The sequence below is a fragment of the Pelophylax lessonae genome, assembly GCF_965119305.1.
Source record: "Pelophylax lessonae genome assembly, chromosome: 3".
Taxonomy (NCBI): domain Eukaryota; kingdom Metazoa; phylum Chordata; class Amphibia; order Anura; family Ranidae; genus Pelophylax; species Pelophylax lessonae.
In genome coordinates, this window is record NC_138770.1 from 608742717 (window position 1) to 608769587 (window position 26871).

The 26871-nt window shown below is 46.1% G+C and overlaps 1 protein-coding gene across 1 annotated transcript in view; it reads left to right on the forward strand.

Annotated features, from left to right (window-relative positions):
• Positions 1-26871, forward strand: part of LOC309551785 (calpain-8-like) — an 81143-nt gene that overhangs the window by 50843 nt on the left and 3429 nt on the right. The window contains 7 exon segments of the mRNA XM_082252474.1: positions 6633-6838; positions 10388-10424; positions 16539-16601; positions 16724-16787; positions 21907-21971; positions 22917-22985; positions 25264-25342. Of these exon segments, the coding sequence (XP_082108600.1) occupies positions 6633-6838; positions 10388-10424; positions 16539-16601; positions 16724-16787; positions 21907-21971; positions 22917-22985; positions 25264-25342 (583 nt within the window).

Genomic DNA, 26871 nt, shown 5'->3' on the forward strand with positions numbered 1-26871 from the left:
AAACACCAGGATTTTACACTAGTGCATTCTTTTTTAGCCCTAGGCTTAGTTTACATGGGCGTACTTAAAGCGGAACTCCACCCGAAAGGGAAAGTTCTGGTTTTAGGACTCGTCCCTCGCTCCTCTTGCACAATTGGCACTTTTGAGGGGGGAGAAGGTACCCGATTTTGACAAGTACCTGCTCCCACTTCTGTTCCGAGTGCAGCAGGACTCAGCAACGGAAGTTGTCCTCCCTCCCCCTGCAGTCTTCTGGGACTGCATCCACCAATCCAGGATGCAATACGTGACTCGCACATTCACAGTGGGCACCGGGCTGTAAAGGCCGCAAGCTGTCACAGTCAGGAGCCCATAGTGAAGATGCCAGCACCGCCGAGGGAGGACAGAGGATAAAGACGGCTGGGGTGAGCTCACCGCTGGACCATGGAACGGGTGAGTGGCTGGTTTTTAAAAGTCAGCAGCTTCACTATTTGTAGCTGCTGAGTTTTATTTTATTTTTTTTATAGGTGCCTGGAGCTCCTCTTTAAGTGCACAACACACTCCCCAAGCTCACACTGTCTGCTTTTAGGAACTTGAACCCACACAGCAGCAGTCGATGCGTCACAATTGACATGAATGGGATTACCTGCATGCAGATTCACGGAACAACTGGGCATCCCGTGTCGGTAAAACCAAATTGCTTGAAATAGATGTAATCCTTGACTCGTTTTCTTCACTGCATAAAACCTATTTATTAAGTATAGGCAGGGGTAAAAAATGCAGAAGACAAGCAGCTTACACATTTCTGCCTTCAGGGGGCCTTAATCGTAGACAATTAGTTATGATAGAGGCCCCCTGAGGGCAGAGACACATATACTTCTTGTCTTCTGGATTTTTTCCCCCTGCCTATACTTAATAAATGGATTTTATGCTGTGAAGAAAATGAGCCAGGGATTGCATCTCTTCCAAATCTTCATTACTGGCTTGTGTAGCCTGTGGATTGGCTACAGGAGGACAGTCTTTCCTTGCAAACTGGAATATATTGGGGTAGTAGCACAATTCCCGTTTTTGAGAACTTAAGGACGCCCATGTGAACAAGGTATTAAACCATGTGTGTGCTCAAAAGTCTGATTTCAGTTAGTTTATATCACCTTAGAAACACATGCTGTGTGCTCACATTAGAGGGCTGGAAGCCTGCCAAGATTCTGGCGCAACAGAAAGAAAAAAGAAAGGAGCTAAGATTTCTTTGTCACAAATGTGAAGAGGAATTACTGCACAATGCATACAGCTACCAAGGTGACTGAGGACTAATTTTAAAGGACTTTACATGCTTGTTTAGAGTAAAGTGTATGTAAAGCCAAAAGTTTTGTTTTTTTCAGTATTAGATAGAGTGTTCTTAAGGCTATAACTCCTAACAGGTTTTTATTGCTGAAATGCCACTGGGAAGATTAACTCTACTAATTTCATCTGGATGACGATCAGGGCCGGACTGACCATAGGGCAGACCGGGCATATGCCCGGTGGGCCGAGGCCTCCGCTCCGGGCGCGTGAAGTGCAGTCACAGACAGACAGTGTAACTATGTCTGGACTGTGTACCGATAATGGCGGTTGCCGCTGCTGGCCTCTCCGCGGCCGATTCAGCGGAGACTGAAGGCCGCCCGCTGCTGTCCCCGACTCCCCGCCACTCACTCCTAAGCACTGGGCTCAGCTGGCAGCCGTGCTGATGCTGAGCTGAGCCCAGCGCCGCTCACTGCGGCCGGCTCCGCAGCGGCATCCGCGGCGCTCAGGAGGGGTGGACTGGCGTCGGGTGATTGAAGGCTGAAGGGGGTGGAGCTAGAGGCCTCCCCTTGTTGTCGGCAAGAAGCGGGAAGGAAGTCGCCGGCACCGCACCGCACCGTAGACAGCCAGACACTGACAGAGGGAGAGACAAGAACAACACTGGCTGCTGCAACAAGGTAAGGAAAGGAAACAACACACCGTGCGTCACCGCTGGGATTTGTGTTTCTGGGCTGGCCTCCACCGCAGAGCAGTGTTCTGGTAAGACTGGTCTGGAACTGACTGTCACTGCTAGAAAACATGTGCCATCATGCCATGCCAGTTTGCTTGTTGCATGTGATGTGACAGCCAGGTGCACATTTTCAAGTTGAAAATGTGCACCTGGCTGTCACATCACATGTAACAAGCAAACTGGCATGCCGCATGGCACATGTTTTCTAGCAGCAGTGAGTCACTGCTGCTAGAAAACATGTGCCATGCTGCATGCCAGTTTGCTTGTTACATGTGATGTGACAGCCTGCCTCATCCTATCTCTCCCACCGCCATCACTCTGCCTCATCCCATCCCATCCCTCCGACCGCCATCCCTCTGCCTCATCCCATCCCTCCGACCGCCATCCCTCTGCCTCATCCCATCCCTCCCACCTCCATCCCTCTGCCTGATCCCATCTCTCCCTCCGCCATCCCTCTGCCTCATCCCATCCCTCCCACCGCCATCGCTCTGCCTGATCCCATCTCTCCCTCCTCCATCCCTCTGCCTCATCCCATCCCTCCCACCGCCATCGCTCTGCCTGATCCCATCTCTCCCACCGCCATCGCTCTGCCTGATCCCATCTCTCCCACCGCCATCGCTCTGCCTGATCCCATCTCTCCCACCTCCATCCCTCTGCCTGATCCCATCTCTCCCTCCTCCATCCCTCTGCCTGATCCCATCCCTCCCACCGCCATCGCTCTGCCTGATCCCATCTCTCCCACCGCCATCGCTCTGCCTGATCCCATCTCTCCCACCGCCATCGCTCTGCCTGATCCCATCTCTCCCACCTCCATCCCTCTGCCTGATCCCATCTCTCCCACCTCCATCCCTCTGCCTGATCCCATCTCTCCCACCTCCATCGCTCTGCCTGATCCCATCTCTCCCACCTCCATCGCTCTGCCTGATCCCATCTCTCCCACCTCCATCGCTCTGCCTGATCCCATCTCTCCCACCTCCATCGCTCTGCCTGATCCCATCTCTCCCACCTCCATCCCTCTGCCTGATCCCATCGCCATCCCTCTGCCTGATCCCATCTCTCCCACCTCCATCCCTCTGCCGGATCCCATCTCTCCCACCTCCATCCCTCTGCCTGATCCCATCTCTCCCACCTCCATCCCTCTGCCTGATCCCATCTCTCCCACCTCCATCCCTCTGCCTGATCCCATCTCTCCCACCGCCATCACTCTGCCTAATCCCATCCCTCCCACCTTCATCACTCTGCCTGATCCCATCTCTGCCACCTCCATCCCTCTGCTTGATGCCATCTCTCCCACCTCCATCCCTCTGCCGGATCCCATCTCTCCCACCTCCATCCCTCTGCCTGATCCCATCTCTCCCACCTCCATCCCTCTGCCTGATCCCATCTCTCCCACCTCCATCCCTCTGCCTGATCCCATCTCTCCCACCGCCATCACTCTGCCTAATCCCATCCCTCCCACCTCCATCACTCTGCCTGATCCCATCTCTGCCACCTCCATCCCTCTGCTTGATGCCATCTCTCCCACCTCCATCCCTCTGCCTGATGCCATCTCTCCCACCTCCCTCACTCTGCCTGATCCCATCTCTCCCACCGCCATCGCTCTGCCTGATCCCATCTCTCCCACCGCCATCGCTCTGCCTGATCCCATCTCTCCCACCGCCATCGCTCTGCCTGATCCCATCTCTCCCACCTCCATCGCTCTGCCTGATCCCATCTCTCCCACCTCCATCCCTCTGCCTGATTCCATTTCTCCCACCGCCATACCTCTGCCTGATCCCATCTCTCCCACCGCCATACCTCTGCCTGATCTCTCCCCCCCTCCCATGAGGCAGCGGTGATGGGGGGGATAGGGATGACATCAGTAGCGGTGGTGGTGGGGATAGGGATGACATCGGTGGCAGTGGACATTGTCATTCCTATCCCCACCACCACTGACACTGATGTTATTCCTATCCTTACCACCACTGCCACTGATGTCACCCCTATCCTCATCATTCCCACTGATATCATCCCTATCCTCAACACCGCCACTAATGTTATCCCTATCCCCACCACTGATGTTATCGCTATCCCCACCACCACCGCCACTGATGTCATCCCAATCCCCACTACCACTGATGTCATTCCTATTACCACTGCCACTGATGTAACCCCTATCCCCACCACCACTGCCACTGATGTCACCCCTATCCCCACCACCACTGCCACTGATGTAACCCCTATCCCCACCACCACTGCCACTGATGTAACCCCTATCCCCACCACCACTGTCACTGATGTAACCCCTATCCCCACCACCACTGTCACTGATGTAACCCCTATCCCCACCACCACTGCCACTGATGTCACCCCTATCCCCACCACCACTGCCACTGATGTAACCCCTATCCCCACCACCACTGTCACTGATGTAACCCCTATCCCCACCACCACTGCCACTGATGTCACCCCTATCCCCACCACCACTGATGTCACCCCTATCCCCACCACCACTGATGTCACCCCTATCCCCACCACCACTGATGTCACCCCTATCCCCACCACCACTGATGTCACCCCTATCCCCACCACCACTGCTACTGATGTAACCCCTATCCCCACCACCACTGATGTCACCCCTATCCCCACCACCACTGCCACTGATGTCACCCCTATCCCCACCACCACTGCCACTGATGTCACCCCTATCCCCACCACCACTGCCACTGATGTCACCCTTATCCCCCACCACCACTGATGTCACCCCTATCCCCACCACCACTGCCACTGATGTCATCCCAATCCCCACTACCACTGATGTTACCCCTATCCCCACCACCACTGCCACTGATGCCATCCCAATTCCCACTGCCACTGATGTCACCCCTATCCCCACCACCACTGCTACTGATGTCATCCCTATCCCACCACTACTGGAGTATGCTGTCCAGTTCTGGGCACCGGTCCTCAGGAAGGATGTGCTGGAACTGGAGAAAGTCCAGAGAAGGGCAACAAAAATAATTAGGGGAATGGAGGACATCAGCTATGAGGAAAGACTACAAGCACTGAACCTATTCTCTCTGGAGAAGAGACGCTTGAGGGGGGATATGATATCAATGTACAAATACTGTACTGGCGACCCTAGCATAAGGAACAAACTATTTAGAGTAAGGGAATACAATAAGACACGTGGCCACTCACTAAAACTAGAGGAAAGGCGGTTTAACCTTAAAGTGCGTAAGGGGTTCTTCACTGTAAGAGCGGTAAGGATGTGGAATTCTCTTCCACAAGCAGTCGTATCAGCGGGGAGCATTGATAGTTTCAAAAAACTATTGGATGGACACCTTAAAGACCACAACATACAGGGGTATACAATGTACGGTTAAAAGCAAACACACACACATAGGTTGAACTGGATGGACTTGTGTCTTTTTTCAGCCTCACTAACTATGTAACTATGTAACTGATGTCATCCCTATCCCACCACCACCACTACTGATGTCATCCCTATCCCACCACCACCACTACTGATGTCATCCCTATCCCCACTACCACCACCACTACTGATGTCATCCCTATCCCACCACCACCACTGCTACGGATGTCACCCCTATCCCACCAATACCATAAGAAACTACATACACATTTTGGGGGCGCCTGTGAACAAAAACCTTGATTTTACTACAGGTGTAATATATGACCCTGCACACTGGAATGAGAGCAATAATTATAGGATCCTTATTCATGGTTAACTTTGAACTGATGACATTTATGATTGCGGAGTGTATGTTAGGTTAACGACACCCCGCAATCAGTTTTCAAAACGCAGTGCGATTCGCAGAATCGGATCGCATGGATGTGCAGGCTAAATATAACTAAAAAAACATAGAGAAACCGGTAGTTGTTCATCATTGGTCATTTTGTTTAAAAAAAAAAAAAAAATGGGCTGCTCAGCCTAAAATGCCCGGGCCTATTTTTTGTCCCAGTCCGGGCCTGATGACGATTGTCTTTAGAACATAAATGTTTGAGCTGTCACAAGAACAGGAGTTGAGGAGAACTCTTCCAATCGGGACCCCTGTTCTCATCTCATGACAGTTGTCTAAGAGGGAATATCCCACACTTTGGAGAGATCACCTCTGCATCTCTAGGACAGGAACTGAAGGAAAATCTCTCTAATAGGCGATAGACAGAACAAAAAACTGACAGGGGTCTTAAAGAAGAATTCCAGAACAAAATATATTTCCACATGCAGTGGGCTGTGCCCGCACTGCATGAAATAACGGCTCATTTTTTTCTAGGGGTGAGGATATAAATAGAGATATACTTACCTAATCCATCGGTCTGGTGGTCTCTGCCGCACCTGACCCCCTTACACTAGTGGTCCTGTGCATGGACTGTTCCTAACATCATTGGATGTGAGGATGGCAAGAACAGTCTAACACTGGAAGTGGGGGAACACAGTTTTCTGGAGGATCGTAGGAGTATAGCCTTTCTGTGCGCTTCTGAACAAAACAAGCAGTTAACAGCCCCAGGGGAATTTTTTTTTTTTTACCTGGAGTTCTGCTTTACCCATTCCCCCCTCTAAAGTGTTTGTTTATGAGGCACTCTGGCTAATATGACAGGTGCTCTTTAAGCTTAATTCATAGGGATCCTTCCATATTGTCTCCAGAGTCTCACAGATCTGCAGCTGGAGAAAGATTTCTTGAAAAAAAATAAAGACGTGGCTCGTTTGGATGTTTACAAAAATCACCGTGAAGTATCCAACCGCTTCCTGCTCCCTGTCGGAGACTACGTGATCATCCCAACCACCTACAAACCTTCTGAAGAGGCTGACTTCTTTCTTCGTGTCCTCTCAGAAAAGAACTCCAATGGGCTGTAAGTAGAAAGAGTGCATGAAGATGCTTTCACATTTAAAGCAATGCTGTGGTTTGTTAAGTTGGGCCTAAGAATGGGTTTTCTTTGATTCCCCCATCTTCAGCAACATATGCTTACTTTCCTTTGCTCCCATACCACTCTGTTTAGCACCAGGAGCCAATGGAAATACCCAATACTTCTGGGTATGGAGGAAAATGTGACTCACTGCATGTGACAGCACTGAGACCTAAGCTGATAAATCCTCACTGCAGCTAACCCTTATTTTAAAGTTGATGTTCTCTCTGCATAGTCTCCAAACCAGATGGGGTCTTTTTCTGCCTTCATCTCAATGTTTTGTCAGCTTTAGAAAATCTTAAGCCAAGGTGGACGGAGTAATCCCCCCACCAAGACATTGAATTTTGACAGCAGCACCTGCTACCATCAGAAGACACTGATCAGTGTCTCCTGCTGATTGTCCGAAAAATTTTCCAACATGTTCCTTCTACAGACATTGATTAACTGCTTGCCAACCAGCCACCGTACTTTTACAGAGGCCGGTAGGCTCTGTCCCATGAAACGACGTACCTGTACGTTGCTTCGCGGGCCGCTAGCGGGGTCACACGCGCACCCATTCGCCACAGGGGAAGCTAATCAGCGGGTCCGGCTGCCGCGATTGCCGCTTGGCACCCGCGATCACTCCCCGTGGAGACAGAACGTCATTGTAAACAAGTCAGACCGCTGTTATGTCAGTAATGAACACAGGGATCCTGTGTTCCTCTTATTTAGGAACACAGGTCTCTGTGTTTATGCAGCAAGCCCCCCCCCCACAGTTAGAAAGCACTCCTAGGGACACACTTAACCCTTTGATCGCCCCTGGTGTTAACCCCTTCCCTGCCAATGTCATTAGTACAGTAACAGTGCATATATGTAGCACTGATTACTGTAGTAATGTCACTAGTCCCCCCAAAAGTGTCAAACATGTCAGTTAGGTGTCCGATCTGTCTGCCGCAATGTTGCAGTAACGCTAAAAATCGCTGATCACCGCCATTACTAGTAAAAAATAAATAAATAAATAAAAATGACATAAATCTTTCCACCTATTTTGAAGACCCAATAACTTTTGCGCAAACCAATCAATAAACACTTATTAGGGATTCTTTTTACCAAAAGAAAGCTCTATTTGTGGAAAAAAAAGGACATATATTTTATTAGGATACAGCGTCACATGACTGCGCAGTTGTCAGTTAAAATAGCGCAGTGCCGTATCGCAAAAATGGCCTGTCATTAAGGGGGTAAATCCTTCCAGTCCAGAAATGGTTAAATAATTGATTTGGGGAGGCCACATACTGATCAAAGTTCATCCAGTCCCTGCTTGACCAGTCAAATATCGCTCCGGCCAGCTTTAGTATGCAGCTGGCCATAGATGGTTCGAATCTCGACCAGTTCAGCAGGGACTGGCTGAGATTCAAACTATTGATGGGCAAGGAGATTATACCCAAGTCAATCCATTGATTGACTTTTGTACAATCACCATGTCCGATTTTTGGCATGCGATTATTGTCAATGGCTATAGCACTAGCAATAATCATTGTGTTCCCCGACAGCAACGGCTCCCCACGCCCCAACGCCAAGAGAACACTATAGCTTTGCGGGGGAGCGATTTTCGGGAGAAAGCCACATAATCTATGGCCAGTTTAAGTGTTAGAGTTGGGGGAGATAACAGTAATTAAGAAGTTCCTTGTGTACAAGTCACCTTGTGTTACTTTCAAACAACCTACATACAGTAAAACCTTGGATTACGAGCATAATTCGTTCTGGAAGCATGCTTGTAATCCAAAGCACTCTTATATCAAAGCGAATTTCCCCATAAGAAATAATGGAAACTCAGATGATTCGTTCCACAACCATTTATTCATCAATTATTATCCGTCAATTTATAGTCCAAAAATATTATAGCATTGCGATAGGTTGTGTAACCATAAAATGTCCATCCACAAATAGCCGCTTCCACAAGGGGATTGGAAGCAAAATCCAGTAGGAGCTACAGGGTATCAAAGAGAAGAGAGGCGCCTCTAAGTGTAGCAATATGGTTCCATTTAATGAAGGTACAACATTTAGCAACTCACATGGTTGATGAATAAAACAGGCACATCTAAGTATGCAGGCATACGGGGTAAAGCTGTCCACATAGACCATCTTCTGCACCGCCGGCTGCCAGTCTGTAATCCTGACCGGGAAGACCACCCTGCAGTAAAGCAATCTGAAAGCGAGGAACAACATGGAAGGGATGACGTAGATGACAGTGCGGAGGATGGTCCTATGTGGACAGCTTTACCCCGGATCCCTGCATCCTTAGATGTGCCTGTTCCAATCATCAACCATGTGAGTTGCTAAATGTTGTACCTTCATTAAATGTAACCATATTGCTACACTTAGAGTCGCCTCTCTTCTCTTTTGTACTCAGCTGTGACTTGAGGCTACTTGTATATCAAGACATCGCTTGTATATCAAGTCAAAATTTATTTGAAAATTTTGCTTGTCTTGCAAAACGCTCTTAAACCAAGTTACTCTCAAACCAAGGTTTTACTGTATTACAAAATGTTAGTTTTTTCACTTTATATTTCATCAGACCTTCATGGAATTAGGATTTCCAATTGATAGGTGTATCTTAAAGGCACTGTGAACAAAGTAAAAGACAGGAGGCGCCTCTGTGTAATAGGTAGGGTCATTTATTAAGAACAATAAATAAACAACTTACAAACAGTAAAGAGTTGAATGCCTGGGATCGATGTCCTGGAGTTGAGTCATCCGTGGGACAGCTGAAAACGAGGCCTGGAGCGCTGAAAGCCGTGAATGGATGGCGAAGTCGTCACTAATTGTGCGACGCGTTTCCGAGCTTGCTGGCTGCTGATGACAAAATGCAGTGACGCTCCAGCAGAGGACTGATAAGAAAATGGAGCGTCACTGCATTTTGTCATCAACCTCCATTCACGGCTTTCAGCGCTTCAGGCCTTATTTTCGGCTGTCCCACACGCCAGCGCTCTGTGCGGTCCTGTTATACACCGTCCAGCCGGCTTCTTCCATCACGGTGTCGGACCCCCCCAGACAGTGCCGGACTCCTGTGGAGAATTACAGATGGCTCACTCTAGGACATAGATCCCAGGCATTCAACTCATTACTGTTTGTGAGTTGTTTATTGATTGTTCTTAATAAATTACCCTACCTATTACACTTAGAGGCACCTCCTGTCTTTTATTTTGTTCACAGTGCTTTTTGGGACTTACTTCTGGTCCTTGTGGATGGCTGCCCTTAGGTATACGTATGGACTTATTTTATTGGACTTTGAATCACTTGTATTTATATTCTTATGTAATTTTGTATTATACTTAGTGTCTCCCCATAGTTAGATTCATTCTACTTATTTTATTTTTGGACCTACCTTTTAATAGCATCTGGATTACTGCTTAGTTCTGGACAGTTGCGCATTTTCTTGCGTGTGTATCTTAAAGGCAATCTGTCCTTATTCAGAAACCAGTGACAATTTTTAAAATGTATTTTTTTTTGTTTTAGTGAAATTGGCAATGTGGTGGAAGCAAATATCTATGAGGTAAATTCAAAGCGGTTTCTTGATTTATATAATGTATATGAGTCTACAGCCTGTATACCTTTTATGTCCTTCCAAACTTTTCTGATCTCATATTATTTCATTATTATTAGTGTACTGTATATTTTACATTATCATTTGCAAAATATACAAACCCCAAAACAAAAAGCTTTAACAGCTTCCCAGTCCTTAGATGTGGTGGCTACATTCGTTTTCTATTTTCTCTTTCGTTCATTGAAGGACATGGCTCCTGATATTTTTAACAATTGGGTTATACTGCCCCCTACAGGAGTAGGACACTAGGCAGAAAAAAAGTCTGTCTACAGCTATGGGAAGACCCAGGGGGTATACTTCCTCTCTCTGCAATAGGTACTTTTTTTCTGCAATGTCAGGAGTAAGAACCTAAATCCTTGCTGGGATCTCTGGTCCTGGCAATTTTTTCTTTTTAGATAGATAGATTTTTTTCTCCTGTTTTTTTTTTTTTCCTGTGAGATCTACAATCAACTGCCGAACCGAGCGATGAGCTGGATAATCTAGATCCAGTGGTCAACCCAGTCTGGCCATCAAGCGCGTGCAGACCTCAGCTCCACGTTGGGTCAGCCGCGACATAGCCCCACCGGACAGGGGGCTGGCTTGCAAGTTAAACGCCTTGCGAGGTCACATACGATCGGGTCTCGCCCCGAGTTGGAGCGTTCCTCCTGACCAACAGCCCCCCATTTACATGGAGAGGAGGGTCTGTCTGGAGCGGTGCCCACCTGGTTCCTGATATGGTAAGTAACTGTCCCCCCTCTCCCTCTGGAGGGTTTTGGGGTGGACTTGGGCCCCTCCATGGGACAGTCGGACCCCCGGGTTCGTCTCTTTCCCATTAGGCACCCCCCTCATTGGTCTGGTGGTCCCTGTGGGCCATCTCTCCCCCCCTCCTTCACTTACTCTAGGGCTGTGGGGTAGTCTGGTCCACCTCCTGGGGTGGGGGAACGGTGCTGCGCTGACAATGGGGACGAAGGGTTGCGCCGCCGGCGACCGGGCAATCAGCTGTGGGGGGGGCTGTACCTGGTGCGGGCTACTGCCAGGGCCCCCCCTTTCTGCCTGTGCCTTTTCCTAAGGCCTAGGGATCCCTCTTGGGTCCCTGGAAACCTTGTGGTGCTGCACGGCCATGTTTGTGTAGTCCGGCGGCCATTTTGCGGTGGTTTGCCTTTAAAAAATGGCGGCGGCCATGACAGTGGAGCCCTCTGGGTGGGGATTTTGGCAATGGGAGCCCCTCCTCATCCCCTGGTGCTGACTCCTGGATCTTTTCACTTCCTGATCGCCGCATGTGTAGTGCATATTATTCTGGAGGCTGCAGGTGCTTGTTTCTGCTGGGTGGTGAATCTGGTGGGGTCCTCTCCCTCTCTGCTGAGGTTCGATTAGATGCTCTGTTACTGGTGACTGGGTGGTGCTGCTGGAGTAGTGGGGGTGTCCCTTTAGCAGTGTTATTTTACATCTTTTTTGAGGGGTTCCACTATTGACTCAAGCTGCAACGGAGGCGTCGGTTCCCTTTGGCACTCACAAGCCATCCAGAGCGGCAAAGGTGTTTCCTTTCCCCCTTATTTTGACAGAATTGTTGCTAAAGAGTGGGAATGACCAAAACGTCTCCTTGTGGTCCCTAAGCGATTTGCTATGCGGTACCCTTATGAGGAGTCCATCAGTGGTGGAACCTCCGGTCCCCAGATTGAACAAGGCAACCATGATTCCGGTTGAAGAGTCCCTGGCTTTAAAGGGACCCAGCTGACAGGAAGGGGGAGGCTGTGGCCCACAATATGTACACTTTGGCTAGTTCAGCACTGAGGCCCGTATTTACCATTGCACTGGTGTAGCAAACTCTGACCGAGTAGGCTTACCTTTTACGCTGTAACCTGGAGGGGGAGTGCAGTTTATCTGTGATGCCTCTTTGGATGCGGTTCAGCTAGTCGCTAGGCTCTCTGTTTCAGCAGGGGTCCTTCGGCGTATTTTTTGACTCAAATGCTGGTCTGTGGACCATACTTCTAAAAAGGCCTTGACTGATCTTCCCTTTCAAGGAGATAGAATGTTTGGAGCTATCCTGGATGACCTCATTAGGGGTCTCACGGGGGGAAGAGTATCTTTCTTCCGCAGGCTAGTAAGGACAAGGAACCTCGTCGCAGAAGTGGGCCATCCTTCTCAACTCATAAGATGTTTTTTCATCCCTCAGGGGCAACTGACAAGGGATTTAAGCCTTTCAGCGCCTCCTCTGATGGATCCAAGGAAACTTGGTATGGCAAGTCGAGAGCCGGCTTCTCCAGATCCATGAACAAGGCTCCTTCAGCATGAAGGTGCACCCTTACCTGTATCAGGGGTGGGGGGACATCTTCGCTGGTTTGTGGACCCGTGGACTTCCCTGGTACAAGACAAGTGGGTCCACAAGGTCATACGGTCTGGCTACAAGATCGAGTTTCATTCTTACCCTCCCGAAAGGTTCTTTCCTTTCAACTTGCATCTGTCCCCGGACCACTTAAAGGGTCTTTTTCGGGCGGTGCAAGACCTGTTACTTCAACGGGTGATTGTCCCGGTTCCAACATCGAAACATTTTTAGGGGTTTTACTCAAATCTGTTTACAGTTCCCAAGAAGGAAGGCAAGGGTTATCCAACTTTGGACTTCAAAGCGCTGAACTGCTTTGTACAGGTGCAGAAGTTCAGAATGGAGTGGTGGCATCCCTGCATCCGGGGGATTTTCTTGCCTCTATCCACATCAAGGATGCTTACCGTCACATTCCAATATGTGCCGGTCAATAGCGCTTCCTCTGCTTTGCCGTGGGAGAGGAGCGTTATCAGTTTGTCGCGTTACCATTTGGTCTCGCCTCCGCTCCTCCGGTCTTCACAAAAGTGTTAGCCCCAGTGCTAGCATTATTACGCCAATAGGGGATCGCCATACTGGTCTACTTGGACGACCTCCTGTGAGCGGAGTCTCCTACTGCTCTCGTGGAAAACCTGGAGATCACCATACGAACTCGGCTGGACTCAGAATTTTCAGAAGTCTGCTCTGGTTTCGTCCACAAAGCTGGACTATCTGGGTCAGACTCTGGACTGGGTCTTAGTCAGAGTGCCCCTTCCTCTGGACAAACTCCAGAAACTGCAGGCTGCAATTCGTCTCCTGCTGTCCAGCAGATGGTCATCCCTCCGGACTTGCATGCGGGTACTGGGCCTGATGGTGTCTACCTTCGAGGCAGTTTTGTTTGCACAGTTCCATAAGAGGTCCCTGCCAAGGGAGATTCTGGGCAAATGGGATAAGAATCTGCAGTCTCTGGACAATCAGATCCGGCTGAGCCAGGGAACGAAAGAGTCCCTGATTGGGTGGCCTCATTCTCTGGTGCTTTGGCTGGGCAAATCCTTCCTCCCCTTGCATTAATCACCACAGATGCCAGGTTGTCTGGGCAAACATTCTGCTCAGGGGGTCTGGACACTGGAAGAGTCCAGACTACCGATCAATGTCCTGGAACCCCGAGCGAACTGACTGTGCCTGGAACATTGGATTGTCTTAAGGGATGTCCAGTGCGCATTTAATCAGACAATGCCACAGCTGTGGCTTATGTCAATCACCAGGGGGACACAAGAAGTATCCTGGCAACTCTGGAGGTACCTGGCATTCTAAGGTGGGCAGAACATTTTGTTCCAGTCCTCTCCACTGTACACATTCCTGGGGTGAAAAAATGGCAGGCGGAATACCTGTCAGCAGGCGTTGGACCAAGGGGAGTGGTCCCTTCATCAGTAGGTGTTTCATCAGTTGAGTTTCCTGTGGGGCATCCCCAAGGTGGATCGGCACAGAAAGGTGCAGAGGTTTGTGGTTCATGGGATCCTCTGGCGGAAGCCACAGACATGCTGGTGGCCCCGTGGGGTTAGTATTGTCTGTTTTACACCTTCCCTCCTCTCAAGCTTCAGCCAAGACAGGATTGAGGCAAAAGGGATTCCGGTCATCTTAATAGCCCCAGATTAGCCTCATCGGGCTTGGTACGCGACCAGGTGCAGCTGGTTGCCGACGTTTCTTGGAAGCTTTCCTCTCAGGAAGAATCTGCTGCTGTCCCAAGGGCCAATCTTCTATCTTGCTTTAGAGTCACTGGCTTTGACGGCTTGGCTATTCAGGTGCTGAAAGATAGAGGTTTTTCTGAGTCAGTGATTCCAATGCTGTTAAAAGCTAGGAAATCTACTTGTAGAAAGAGCTACCATTGTACGTGGAAAACGTTCATCGCGTGGCGTGAGTCTCTTGGGGTTCATCCTCGGTCTTTTTCGGTGGCTCGGATCTTGACCTTCCTTCAACAGTGGGTTAAATAGAAACTGGCCTTGGGTACTATCAGGGGCCAGGTATCAGCCTTGGCAGTCTTCTTTCAACGGCCCTTGGCCACACACTCCTTGGTGCATACTTTTCTTCAGGGAGTTCTGCACTTGGCTCCTCGAGTGCCATTTCCTGTACCACCTTGGGACCCAAATTTGGTGCTCTCAGTCCTCCAGAAGCCTCCTTTTGAGAATATTCGGGAGATTCCCTTGCTTACGCTGTGCTAGAAGGTGGCCTTTTTAATGGCTATCACCTCTGCATGTAGGATGTCAGAATTGGTGGCGTTATCCTGCTGTTCACCTTACATGGTGGTTCACAGAGATAAGGTGGTTCTTCGGCCCTGTCCGTCATTCCTTCCAAAGGTTATCTCTGATTTTCTTTTGAATGAAGACATTGTGTTGCCTTCCCTGTGTCCCAGCCCAAAACATCAAAAGGACAATTGCTTTTCATGCCTTGGATGTGGTCCAGGTGATTAGGGTGTACCTGGCAGCTATGGAGTCTTTTAGGAAATCAGACGCACTATTTGAGCTCACGGATGGGCTTCAGAAAGGGTTGTCCGCTTTCTCTGCGACCATTTGCAGATGGATCAGAAAGACGGTGGTTCAGGCCTATTCCATCAAGGGACAGGTTCCTCCTTTCCCTGTCAAGGCGCACTCTACTAGGGCGCTCAGTGCCTCCTGGGCCTTCCGTCATCAGGCGTCAGTGACGCAGGTTTGTATGGTGGCCACCTGGTTGTCAGTGCACACTTTTACAAAGTTCTATAAAGTGGATGTGTTGGCATCTGCTGATGCTTCTTTTGGCTGCAAGATTTTGCAGGCTGCTGTTTAGAGGACCTGGTCCTCATTGAGGGTGCATTGTTTTTTTTCTGGGTGGGCTCCATTTGTTTTGGTTGAGCTCCTGTTGACCTGGTTGGCAATAGTTTAGCCTTGGGAATTTATTTTTCACTGTTCCCACCCCTCATGTTTAACACTGCTTTTGGACATCCCAATAGTTAAGAAGATCAGGAGCTGTGTCCGTCAATGAACAAAAGAGAAAATGGGATTTTTGACTTACCGTAAAATCCTTTTCTCTGATGCTCATTGACGGACACAGCACCCACCCCTTTGTGGAGTTGTAATTCTTCTGACACTGCTTGTAACAAAACTGAGTACAGAGAGAGGAAGTATACCCCCTGGGACTGCCCATAGGCATAGCCAGACTTTTTTTTGCATAGTGTCCTACTCCTGTAGGGGGCAGTATAAGCCAACAGTTAAGAAGATCAGGAGCTGTGTCCATTAATGAACATCAGAGAAATGGATTTTACGGTAAATCAACAACCTATTTTTCATTGGTACCACCTGGTAATCCTGCAAGTAACAAACTTCCTAGGATAGGAAGTGTGTTAGGACTACAAAACAACTCCCAATCTCCTTATCTTAATGACATATGGGCATGGGGGGGGTGGGGGGGGGTCTGTAGCCAATAGAAGATAGATGGGAAGGCTGATCGTTTTGAGATTTCAGTGCCCCAGGAAGTTGGATTTCTTGCAGATATTTTCTGTACTTGATGAAAATACTTTTAGCCTGAAAAAAGAAAATTTATTTAGCCACCACATTTAAGGACTACGGTACATTTTTATTTTTGGGTATAGATACATTTTAATTGTTGTTAGAATTATCTATTTTTATTTCTTTCTTTCTGTTAGATTTTTATTTTATTTTTATTGATAAAAATATACAGTATATATATCTATCAATCCTCAAAAATAACTAATTAGTTTGAATAAAAATGAAATAATAATATATTATTTTGTGAAGCCTGTATCAAATTCAGCCCCAGAAGTGGAGCCTCAGAACGGAGTTGAGGAATCAGATGAGGAGGTAACTGACATATCCTAATTAAAGGCAGATTACAGCTTTTATCGATTTACAGTTACCAGTGCAATAAATGTAAACAATTACTTTTTTTCTTCTTGTTACATTGTTTCCCATCATGTTTGCAGCAGCAGAAAGAGGAGTTCAGTGTAGAAGACCTGAGCCAAGCTTTGAACAAAAAGCTATCAAAGTGTAAGTTGAAAATTCTTACAGTCACAATTGCTGAATTGGAATTTTTTTTAAGGAAAGTAATTTTTTGCATCTCATTTATTGCATCCTCAAAGTATCACAAACAAATTCACACTACAATAGTATCAATAAGAACAGATATTCATCTCCATGCCACATTTTGGGTATATTACTACCCTGTCCACCCTGCAGTTAGGTGAGGTTCAACCTCCCTCCCCTGATCACGGAAGAATTGCATTCAGGATAAGAACTTTTTTTAATTTTTATTTTAAATCAGGTAAAGGCTTAGGCCCCTTTCACATGGGGAGGGAGGTTGAACCTCACCTAACCGCAGCAGCTCCTAAACTCTGCTAAAAGCCTATGTGTAAATGGACACATAGGCTATTATGGAGTTGAGTTTAGGAGCTTTGCCAAAAGCTCCAAAATTCAAGTTTAGGAGCTGCTAGTGTACATGAAGCTTAATCATATATGCAATTTTTTAATCGTGCCCAGAGGTCCACTTTAATGATATCAGTACATGATTCATGTGGTTTTGGTCATACATCTTATGTGCCTGTAAAATCACTGACGATGGCTATATCCAAAACCATTTGAGGAAATTGCATTATTATTGTAGTCACACCACTGCTTAGCCACTATAGGTTTAGATGGTGGAAAGTACTCTCCATACCAAACCACACTTACTAAACTCACTGTATGAATGCTAGAACCTGTTCTTCTGTAGTCATACCACACTTCCTGTCCTAGGGTGACAATGCTGCTCCTCCATAGATACAGTGCTTTAACTCTGTCTTTTTCTGGAGGATGTGACCCTTTCACTGAAGCCATTATATTATATTGTATTGGGGCAGTGGCAGCCGGTGCGTTGGGGGCGCAGGGGCGCCGCCCCCCCATCCATGCGTCCGGCCCTCTAATCTGCATGAGTTCAATGGGGCTTTTTTTTTTTGGCATCACCTGATTAGAGCCAGAGGCTCTAATAGGGCGATGCACAGGGTGGATCCGGGGCGCAGAGCAGTGCGTCCCAAGCCCACCCATTATGTGACAATAGCGAATGAAAATTCACTATTGTCACACGGATCCTCCTCCTGGCTAATCAGGGAGCATGTGCGATACGCGCTTCCTGATTGGCCGCAAGGCAAACCCCATGCCATTGGCCGAGGAGGAGGCGGGAGCGGGAAGACTCGTGGAGACGCCGGGGGATTGAAGCCGCCGCCGGGACACTGAAGAGAAGGCACCGCCGCGGCTGCTCCAGGGCTCCAGGTAAGTGCACTGGTCTTGGGGGGGGCACACTGCATTGAAGGGGGCATGTACGCTGGTCACTGCATTGAAAGGGGGCATGTACGCTGGTCTCTGCATTGAAAGAGGGCATGTATGCTGGTCACTGTATTGAAAGGGGGCATGTACGCTGGTCACTGCATTGGGGGAATGTATGCTGGTCACTGCATTGAAAGGGGGCATGTACGCTGGTCACTGCATTGAAAGGGGGCATGTATGCTGGTCACTGCATTGAAAGGGGGCATGTACGCTGGTCACTGCATTGAAAGGGGGCATGTATGCTGGTCACTGCATTGAAAGGGGCATTTATGCTGGTCACTGCATTGAAAGGGGGCATGTACGCTGGTCACTGCATTGAAAGGGGCATGTACGCTGATCACTGCATTGAAAGGGGCATGTACGCTGGTCACTGCATTGAAAGGGGGCATGTACGCTGGTCTCTGCATTGAAGGGGGCATGTATGCTGATCACTGTATTGAAAGGGGGCATGTATGCTGGTCACTGCATTGGGGGAATGTATGCTGGTCACTGCATTGAAAGGGGGCATGTATGCTGGTCACTGCATTGAAAGGGGCATGTACGCTGGTCACTGCATTGAAAGGGGGCATGTATGCTGGTCACTGCATTGAAAGGGGCATGTACGTGTAACGCTCCTGCGTTTTATGTATGATGTGGATTTACAGCTGCAGAAATATTCCACTTCAGTAGTCATGTAGAGAAACGCTGAGACACCAATCCCAACTCCCAAGACTCATCATGTGTGGATTATGACTCATCATGTGTGGATTATGTGACTTATGTATATAGTAACACAGTGATGATAGGCTGAAGAGACAGGTTGGGTAGAGATGGTAGATGACAGACACTTGAAAGGAAATGTTCTTGAAAGTAAGATAGTAGCAGATGGAATGCAGATAGGTTAGCAATCATGTATGGTAGCAGATGATAGAGTAGCAGGTGAACATACAGGAGAGACCAACCCAGTGCAAGAGCAGATGGTAGTAGGCTCAAGAGCTAGCAATCTTAGATAATGCAGATGTAATAATAGTCCTTAGTATGCAGAGCTAGATAGTGTAAGCTTTAGTATGAAGGTTATAGAGGTTTCCCCTGTTGGGTACTTATCACTAGTAGCAATGTAGCAGAGGAGAAGTTCGACAAGAGCGGATGATCCGGTAGCGGGATACAGGGATCAGCGCAGCGTGGTTCCGACAGCGAGGTATGCTTGCAAGCATGAGAGCTTCAAGACAGGTTAGCATCAAGGCACAAAGCAGGTTGAACGAACACATGTGAGTGAAAGCTGGTGATTTAAATAGCTGTTCAGTCCGGCGCTCAGTGATGACAGCATCAGTCTTAAAGGTGTATGCGCACCTTTACCAAAAGAGAATGGTGGGGCGCATACACTTAGGAAAAGAGTAATTAGGGTACCCAAAGGTACCAGAACATTACAGTACCCCCCCTTAAGGCCGGCTCCTGAAGGCCTCTGGAGCTGGTTTGTCTGGGTACTTCGCATGAAAATTGCGGATTAATCTAGGGGCATGTATGTCAGAGGTGTTTAGCCAGGTGTCGTCTTGGGGCCCATAGTTCTTCCATCGAACTAAGTATTGAAGTCTTCTTCTGTGGATACGAGAATCCAGAATCTCTTTTATCTCATATTCTTCTCCACCTTCAACTTGTACAGGAGGAGGAGGTGGGATAGTAGGCCTTATTCCTTGGTCAGGAACATGGGGCTTCAGTAGCGACACATGGAAAATGGGATGTATTTTGAGGTCTATTGGCAATGTAAGCTGTACTGCAGCTTTTCCAATAAGTTTCTTGATTGGGAAAGGTCCCAAGAACAGAGGTCCAAGCTTTTTGCTAGGGATTTTCAGTCTTAAATTTTTTGTTGAGAGCCAAACGAGGTCCCCGATAGCATACTGAGGAGAAGGTCTTCTGCGAAGATCATAGTACTTCTTTTGTTGACTATGAGCGTGTGCAATGGTAGTATTAAGCAAACCCAGAGAGTCCTTTATTTGGGTAAGATAGTCTGAGGCTACTGGGTTATTTGAAGGAAGGATGCGTGGTGGAAGAATAGAGGGATGAAACCCATAGTTCAAGTAGAACGGACTCTGCTTGGTCGTACTGTGGGTTGCGTTGTTGTAGGCAAATTCTGCCAGAGGGAGAAGATCCACCCAATCATCCTGTTGGTAAGAAGTGTAACAACGTAAATATTGCTCGATGCATTGGTTGACTCTTTCAGTCTGTCCGTTGGTCTGCGGATGGTAAGGAGAAGTGAGCTTCCGCTCAATTCGTAGTATGTGACATAGTTCTTGCCAGAACTTGGAAATAAATTGTGATCCACGGTCAGACAGAAGAGTTTTTGGGATACCATGTAACTTAAACACATGTTTCATCAGGAGTTCTGCCGTTTGTTTGGACGAAGGTAGTCTGCGAATAGCAATGAAATGTGCCATTTTTGTCAGATGGTCCACTGACACTAAGATGGTATTAAATCCTTTGGAAGGAGGTAGTTCTACTATAAAGTCCAAGGACACAACTTCCCATGGAGTTTGGGGTATTGGTAGACTGCATAGTAGACCGGATGGTCTCGTAGTGTCAATCTTGGACCTGGCACAGACATTGCATGAAGAGATGAATTTTTGTATAGATGTTTTCATGTCAGGCCACCAGAATTGCCTGGTAATCAGATTAAGAGTCTTTGTCATACCCATATGTCCTGCCATAGGCACATCATGCGATAATTCCAAGATCTTGGTGCGCATGGTAGGTGGTATGTAAAGTTTGTCGTTGTAGTAGAGGAAGCCTTCTGCATCAGTATTTAGTTGTGGTGGGGGTGAATCCAAACTTATACCATGCAAAACCTCTTCCTTCAAGGAACGGACAACTCCAATAATGCGTTTGTGAGGTATTATAGGAACGGAAGGGATTTCAAAGTAGTTTTCTTCAGTTAGTCGTGATAGTGCATCCGCCTTTATGTTCTTATCTGCAGGTGTGTAGGTCACTAGGAAGTTAAACCTTAGAAAGAATAGTGACCATCGTACCTGTCGGTGAGAGAGAGTTTTGTTAGTCTGAAGATATTGAAGATTTTTATGGTCCGTGTATATAAGTATTGGTAATCGGGTGCCTTCGAGTAGATGTCGCCAATTCTCCAGAGCCAATTTTATAGCAAGCAGTTCCTTTTCACCCACGGGGTAATTTACCTCTGGACTGCTTAAGGATTTAGAAAAAAAAGGCGACTGGATGAAGTGGTGAAGTGTGAGTTGGTCGTTGGGAGAGTATTGCTCCTACTGCCATGTTTGATGCATCTACTTCCAGAATGTATTGGAGGGATGGGTCTGGATGGCGTAGTATGGGAGCAGAAGTAAACCTTGTCTTTAACAGGGGAAAAGCTTTATTTGCTTCATCTGACCATTTGAATGGTCTTTTAATGCTAGTGAGCTGTGTGAGGGGTCTCACAATGGCAGAGAAGTTTCTGATGAACTTCCTGTAGAAATTCGAAAATCCAAGGAATCGCTGTAGCGCCTCTTTGCTTGTAGCCCTGTGGAACCCCTGGCTTTGGTTTCTTGAAGGCTGCCCTAAATTGGTGGACTTTTTTTCCCCTCCTATCTCACTCAGTGACTGTTTTTGATCCATATGGACTTTGGCCTATTGTGTGACTCATGCGCCTGTGTTACATGTTTGATGCTGGTTGCAAAGGTCTGAGCATTCGAAAGCCTGCATCTGAAACACATCTGATCCAAAGTCTGTAACTACTTGTAGACAACTATTGATCAAGGGTGGATATAGGGCCATTTAATTAATAATTGTTTTTATATATTTTTTAAGAACGTTGTCACTTTTCCCTTTACAGATAAGGATATTAAATCTAATGGATTTGGCCTGAGGACATGCAGAGAAATGATCAATCTAATGGATGTATCCTTTCAAAATTGAATAGAATCTTACTATTCATACTGTATAAAGCACTGTGGCTCTGTGCTGCGCTGAACAAGTTGTAGGGAACAGCTCAATGCCCTGCACTGGGGCTCTGTACTCTGCTGGGCCAGTTGTAGGAGGACAGCTTTAAATCCTGCATTGGGCTGCATTTCCGAATCACAATAATTTCAATACATCTGAAATAAATTATAACGCAGTTATTTATTCTAATTTTAAAATTAATTCAAATTCTAGTTTGAACATGAATTTGAATGGAAAAAAATGAATGCAAATTCGAAATGGTAAAATATTGCAATAAATACAATGAGGTATAAAAGTGAAATAAGATGATGATTCCTATTTAGGCTGCTTTATAGAATACAGAAAAAAAATAGAATAGAATAGAAAATAAAGGACTAGAATAGAGTAAAATAGAATAGATTAGAAATATTCTATTCAATTCTTTTATTTGCTATTCTTTTCTTTTCTTCTCTATTCTGTTCTGTTCTATTCTATTTTCCAATCTATTGTATTTTGTTTTGTTTTTTTTATATTCTATTCTAAAAAGCAGCCTAAGTAGGAATTATCATCTTATTTCATATATATTTATATTTTGAATTCAGATGAATTTTCAAATTCAAACTCATTTTTGAATTTGAATTGAAAAAAATATACAACACAAATCCGAATATACGTAACAAATTCTGAAAACAAACCATTCTAAAATAATGAATATGACGAAAATAAATTATTTATTTAACAAACAAATCCAAAACAAAAAATGATCACTCATGCACATCTCCAAGCTCCACAGTATGTCCTGCACTGGGGGTTTAGTGCTGTGCTGGGCCAGCTGTAGGGGGATTGCTTTATATCCTGCACTGGGGTTCTGTGGTGTACTGTTTTTCCACTGTTTGGAAGATTCCTTAACCACACACTGTACAGGTGGACAATACCGGGACTCTAAGTGCAGAAGAATATAAAACCCTCTGCATGAAGCTGGATCACTACATGGTAAAGATCTGTTATTTTATATGGTAATTTTTGCTTGTAATGGGAACATTTTTAATTTTTCAATATGCAAACATTTTAAACATTTTTCAGAAGATCGATACAAATCTATTCAGAAACAGAAAAAAAGGAGCGTAGTCTGTATTCAGGCCAGCCAAGCAGTATTTACTTTTTGCTGATCTTATTGATTACCCAATCTAATTGATTAACAGGTGTTTCTGCTTAATGCGTATCTAAACCCAAAAACCAAAAGAATTTATATATTGAAGTTTAGCAACCTTTAGATGTAATGGCTACATTCGTTTTCTTTTAGCAGGCTTTTTTCCTTTATTTTTCACCTGATGGTTCTACCAAAAGACAACTTCCTGTTCTAGGCATAATGGGTGACAGCACTCACCCATTGTACTGTATCTATTGATGATACGTTGTCACCCTCGTTGCTCTCCTTATATGGATTACCAAAACCTTCCCCTCTCCTCATCTCTGTTGCATAGAGGGATGTTGCTTTCTAGTTCACAAAAGATAGCTGATAAAGCCGATAAAATTGTTTGAGCTTTTAGTTAGGTCCAGAGGACTTTACAAGGACACTGCATTTTTGAGAAAATGAACAGGAAATTTTTTGTACTTGTGGAAAATATTCTAAACTTGAAAAAAAAAAAAAAAAAAAAAGAAACACAATACAGCCATCATACTGTATCTAGGGACTGGTAAACTGCAATATGTTTAATTTTTGGGGTTTAGACAATCTTTATATGGGTTAGTTCATCTTTACAATAAAATTGCTTATGCACCCCAATGTCCCTAGTATATTAAAGGCCGATTCGCAGCAGTGCGGTGACCAGCATTTTTCCACACAGTTGTTTCCTATGAGTCCTATTCACATGAAGTGTCACTGTTGTGCAATTAAAATAAATAAAAAAAGGGAGCTGTGTGATGTGTTGAAGTGTGCACAATACTGCCCCCTACTGCCGGCTCACTGCAGTCAGAACAGACAGCTACCAGACAGTAAGCTGCTGCAGTTTACTGTCCAGCAGCTGTGAACAGGCCCTCAGGCTAGGTTCACATTAGTGCAGGTGTGATTTGATTGAATTTTCAGTGAAATAATGTAGTGTGACTTGGTTGCGTTTTAAATGCATTTTTGGTAGAAAAAGGAGGCTGGATGATGGGGAGCCTTACAACCTGCAAAAATTTGTCAAAAACACATGCACTAAAGCCCCGTACACACGTACCGATTGTCGGCCGTAAATATTCGGCCGATTGTAGGCTTGTTAGTATGATGCTGCCGACAGCGCATTTTCGGCCGAACAGAATCTGTCATGCAGGCATTAAAATTTTTGTTGGCCAACACCAGAACGGCCGATTGTTCGCCAGTCAGTACAGATTTCGGCCGACAGACAGCAGATTTGCAAGACTGGGCATGCTCAGAAAAGAAAAAAGACAAGGAAAGTTAACCATCACATGACATCACTTCTGCAGTCGGCTGTTGTTGGCCAACAAAATTCGTGTGCAGTCTTTTGCAGTTTTCAACAGACACGACAGCCCTGGACAAAAGACGGCCGATCGTTCGGCCGACGATCGGTACGTGTGTACGGGGCTATAGAGTATGATTTTGGTGCTTTCCAATAAAGTCTATGGGGTCAAAATCGCACTGCAGTGGCGCCAAAACAGCACTGGACCCTTCCAAAAATGCGCTGGTAGATTCACTAATGTACACCCATAGTGCCCATACATAGATCGAAATTCCGTTGGTCCCTGCATGTATGGCCACTTTCAGTGCATAATGTGGAAAAAAAGTGCAGCGCTAATAAATACTATCAATATAAACGTGTTTATATATAAACCAAGAAAGGTAAATACAAATAAATTGCAAAATGAATAAAAGTGAACATCAAATCAACAGTCCCATATGTGAAGTGAAAAAAAACAGTCCACAACGGTGATAATTGAAGTGCTCACTGGATCCCAACACCAACAAGATATAGAGATATAATGTGCTCACCAGAACGATAGGACTCAAAATGCCATATTGCATACGAGTCAAATCAGCTTGTTGTACAATGGATGGATAATCCGAAGGGATGACTGAGGTCACTGATGTTGAGGTGAAGAGGTAATAGCAGATATGAACCGTCACACCAGAGAGGCTCTCACTCCGTCAAATGGCCAGAAAGGAACCAAAACTTTCAGTGCATAGCCTTGGGCTGCCTAGAGTTCACATTCAGAAATGCCCATATTACTAGCAGTAATTACTATTTGTTCTTCTTTATGATTCCCTTTGCAGAAAATCTTCCTGGAAGTGGACACCAATCACTCAGGATCAATTGATGCCCATGAAATGAGAAATGCCTTGCAAACAGCAGGTGACCGAACTCCTAATTTTCCATACTGACAGGGGCAGGGATAGAAAGGCCTGGGAAAAAAAGGAAACACTGAGAAAAAAAACATTTATTTATTTATTTCTGGAAATTTAAAAAAAAATATGTTCTTTTACAATGATAAATAATATATCAATAATATGGTATTCAAACTATATAACAAGAAGACCTTAATTAATGACTTCTGAGACTTTATATAAAATCTCTCTCTGAAGACAAGCAAATCCTGGAATACAAGTCATGTATCACTACACTTCTCAATTCAGTTATCAAACAAGATAAATATGCATTTCTGCCACTAGGGGGCATTGCAGGGAAAAGGCCCTGGTGTAGTTTGCTTGTGGGCTCCGTCTTGTACCGCCTACATTTGGGTGATTGTTGGGATAAAGTAGATGATAGTTTCTGTCCTCTCAGACCTTAACTGACAGGTAAGGGGGATAATTTGTCTGACAAATGAGTATATCTTTATAACCGTTTAGTGATTCCTATGATTGTTTCCCACCATCACAGCATAACATTTCCTTATAGTCTGGTCAGTAAATGAGCTTTTCTCTTCCTCCTCTCAGTAAAATGGTGAGACCAACTTTTAGAGCTTCAAAACAATTCCACAGGGTAATTTCTGTTGAGTGAAAAGCTGCAATTTGCAAATATTGTGAAAAGAAATATTCTTTTCCAAATGCTACAAGGATGACGAAACACATCCGGGCATGCCAGAGGTGCCATAAACATTAAAAAATACTTTATGGAATGAAATGATGAGGACCAGAATGAAAGTGTGAGCAGCTTAAGAGCACATGAGCTGGTGATGTCACCAGCTGCATCCAGTGTGATTATCTCCAAAACGGTGCAGGTTCAGGAGATATTCATTTTACCTACAGGTTAGCCTTATTATAGTCTTACCTGTAGGTAAAAATCATAGAGCAGACTTTACTACCGCTTTACCCTGTTGCCACCCATGTAATGCATATATGCTGCAGCAATGACGATAAGGCTTGAACACCCACATGCCACACATATGCGTCCATGGAAGGTAGGTTTCTGTATGGAGAGTCCACTCACAGTGCGTTCCCAGCATAGAGACAAAACTGTCAAACACAGATTCCAGTTTTCTAATAATGATCAGGAGCCAGCAAGACCGACACTTGATCATGTGGTCACTGTGAAAGCCAATCACCGTGGACATGTGATCAGGCAGCCCTTCCCTCCCCAGGGTTAATGACCCCAATTAAAAAAACTACAGGACTGGGAAGGAAGGGGTTAATACATCAGCAATTGTATTTTTGAATGCAAGAAGTGTAAGTACCTAGTTTTGACTTGGTATCTATTAGCTAGCCCCTTGCAGCCCTTGTACAGCAGAGCTTATACTGGGAAAGGGAGAAGCAGCACAAGGAGACAGTAAAGAGATGAGCTCATCAATCTGCTGCTTCTCCTTTCACTGTCCAGTCACAGGCTGAAGGTGGGGAGATGACCTGTAAGCTCGCCACACATGTTACAGTCTGATTGTACAATCTCCA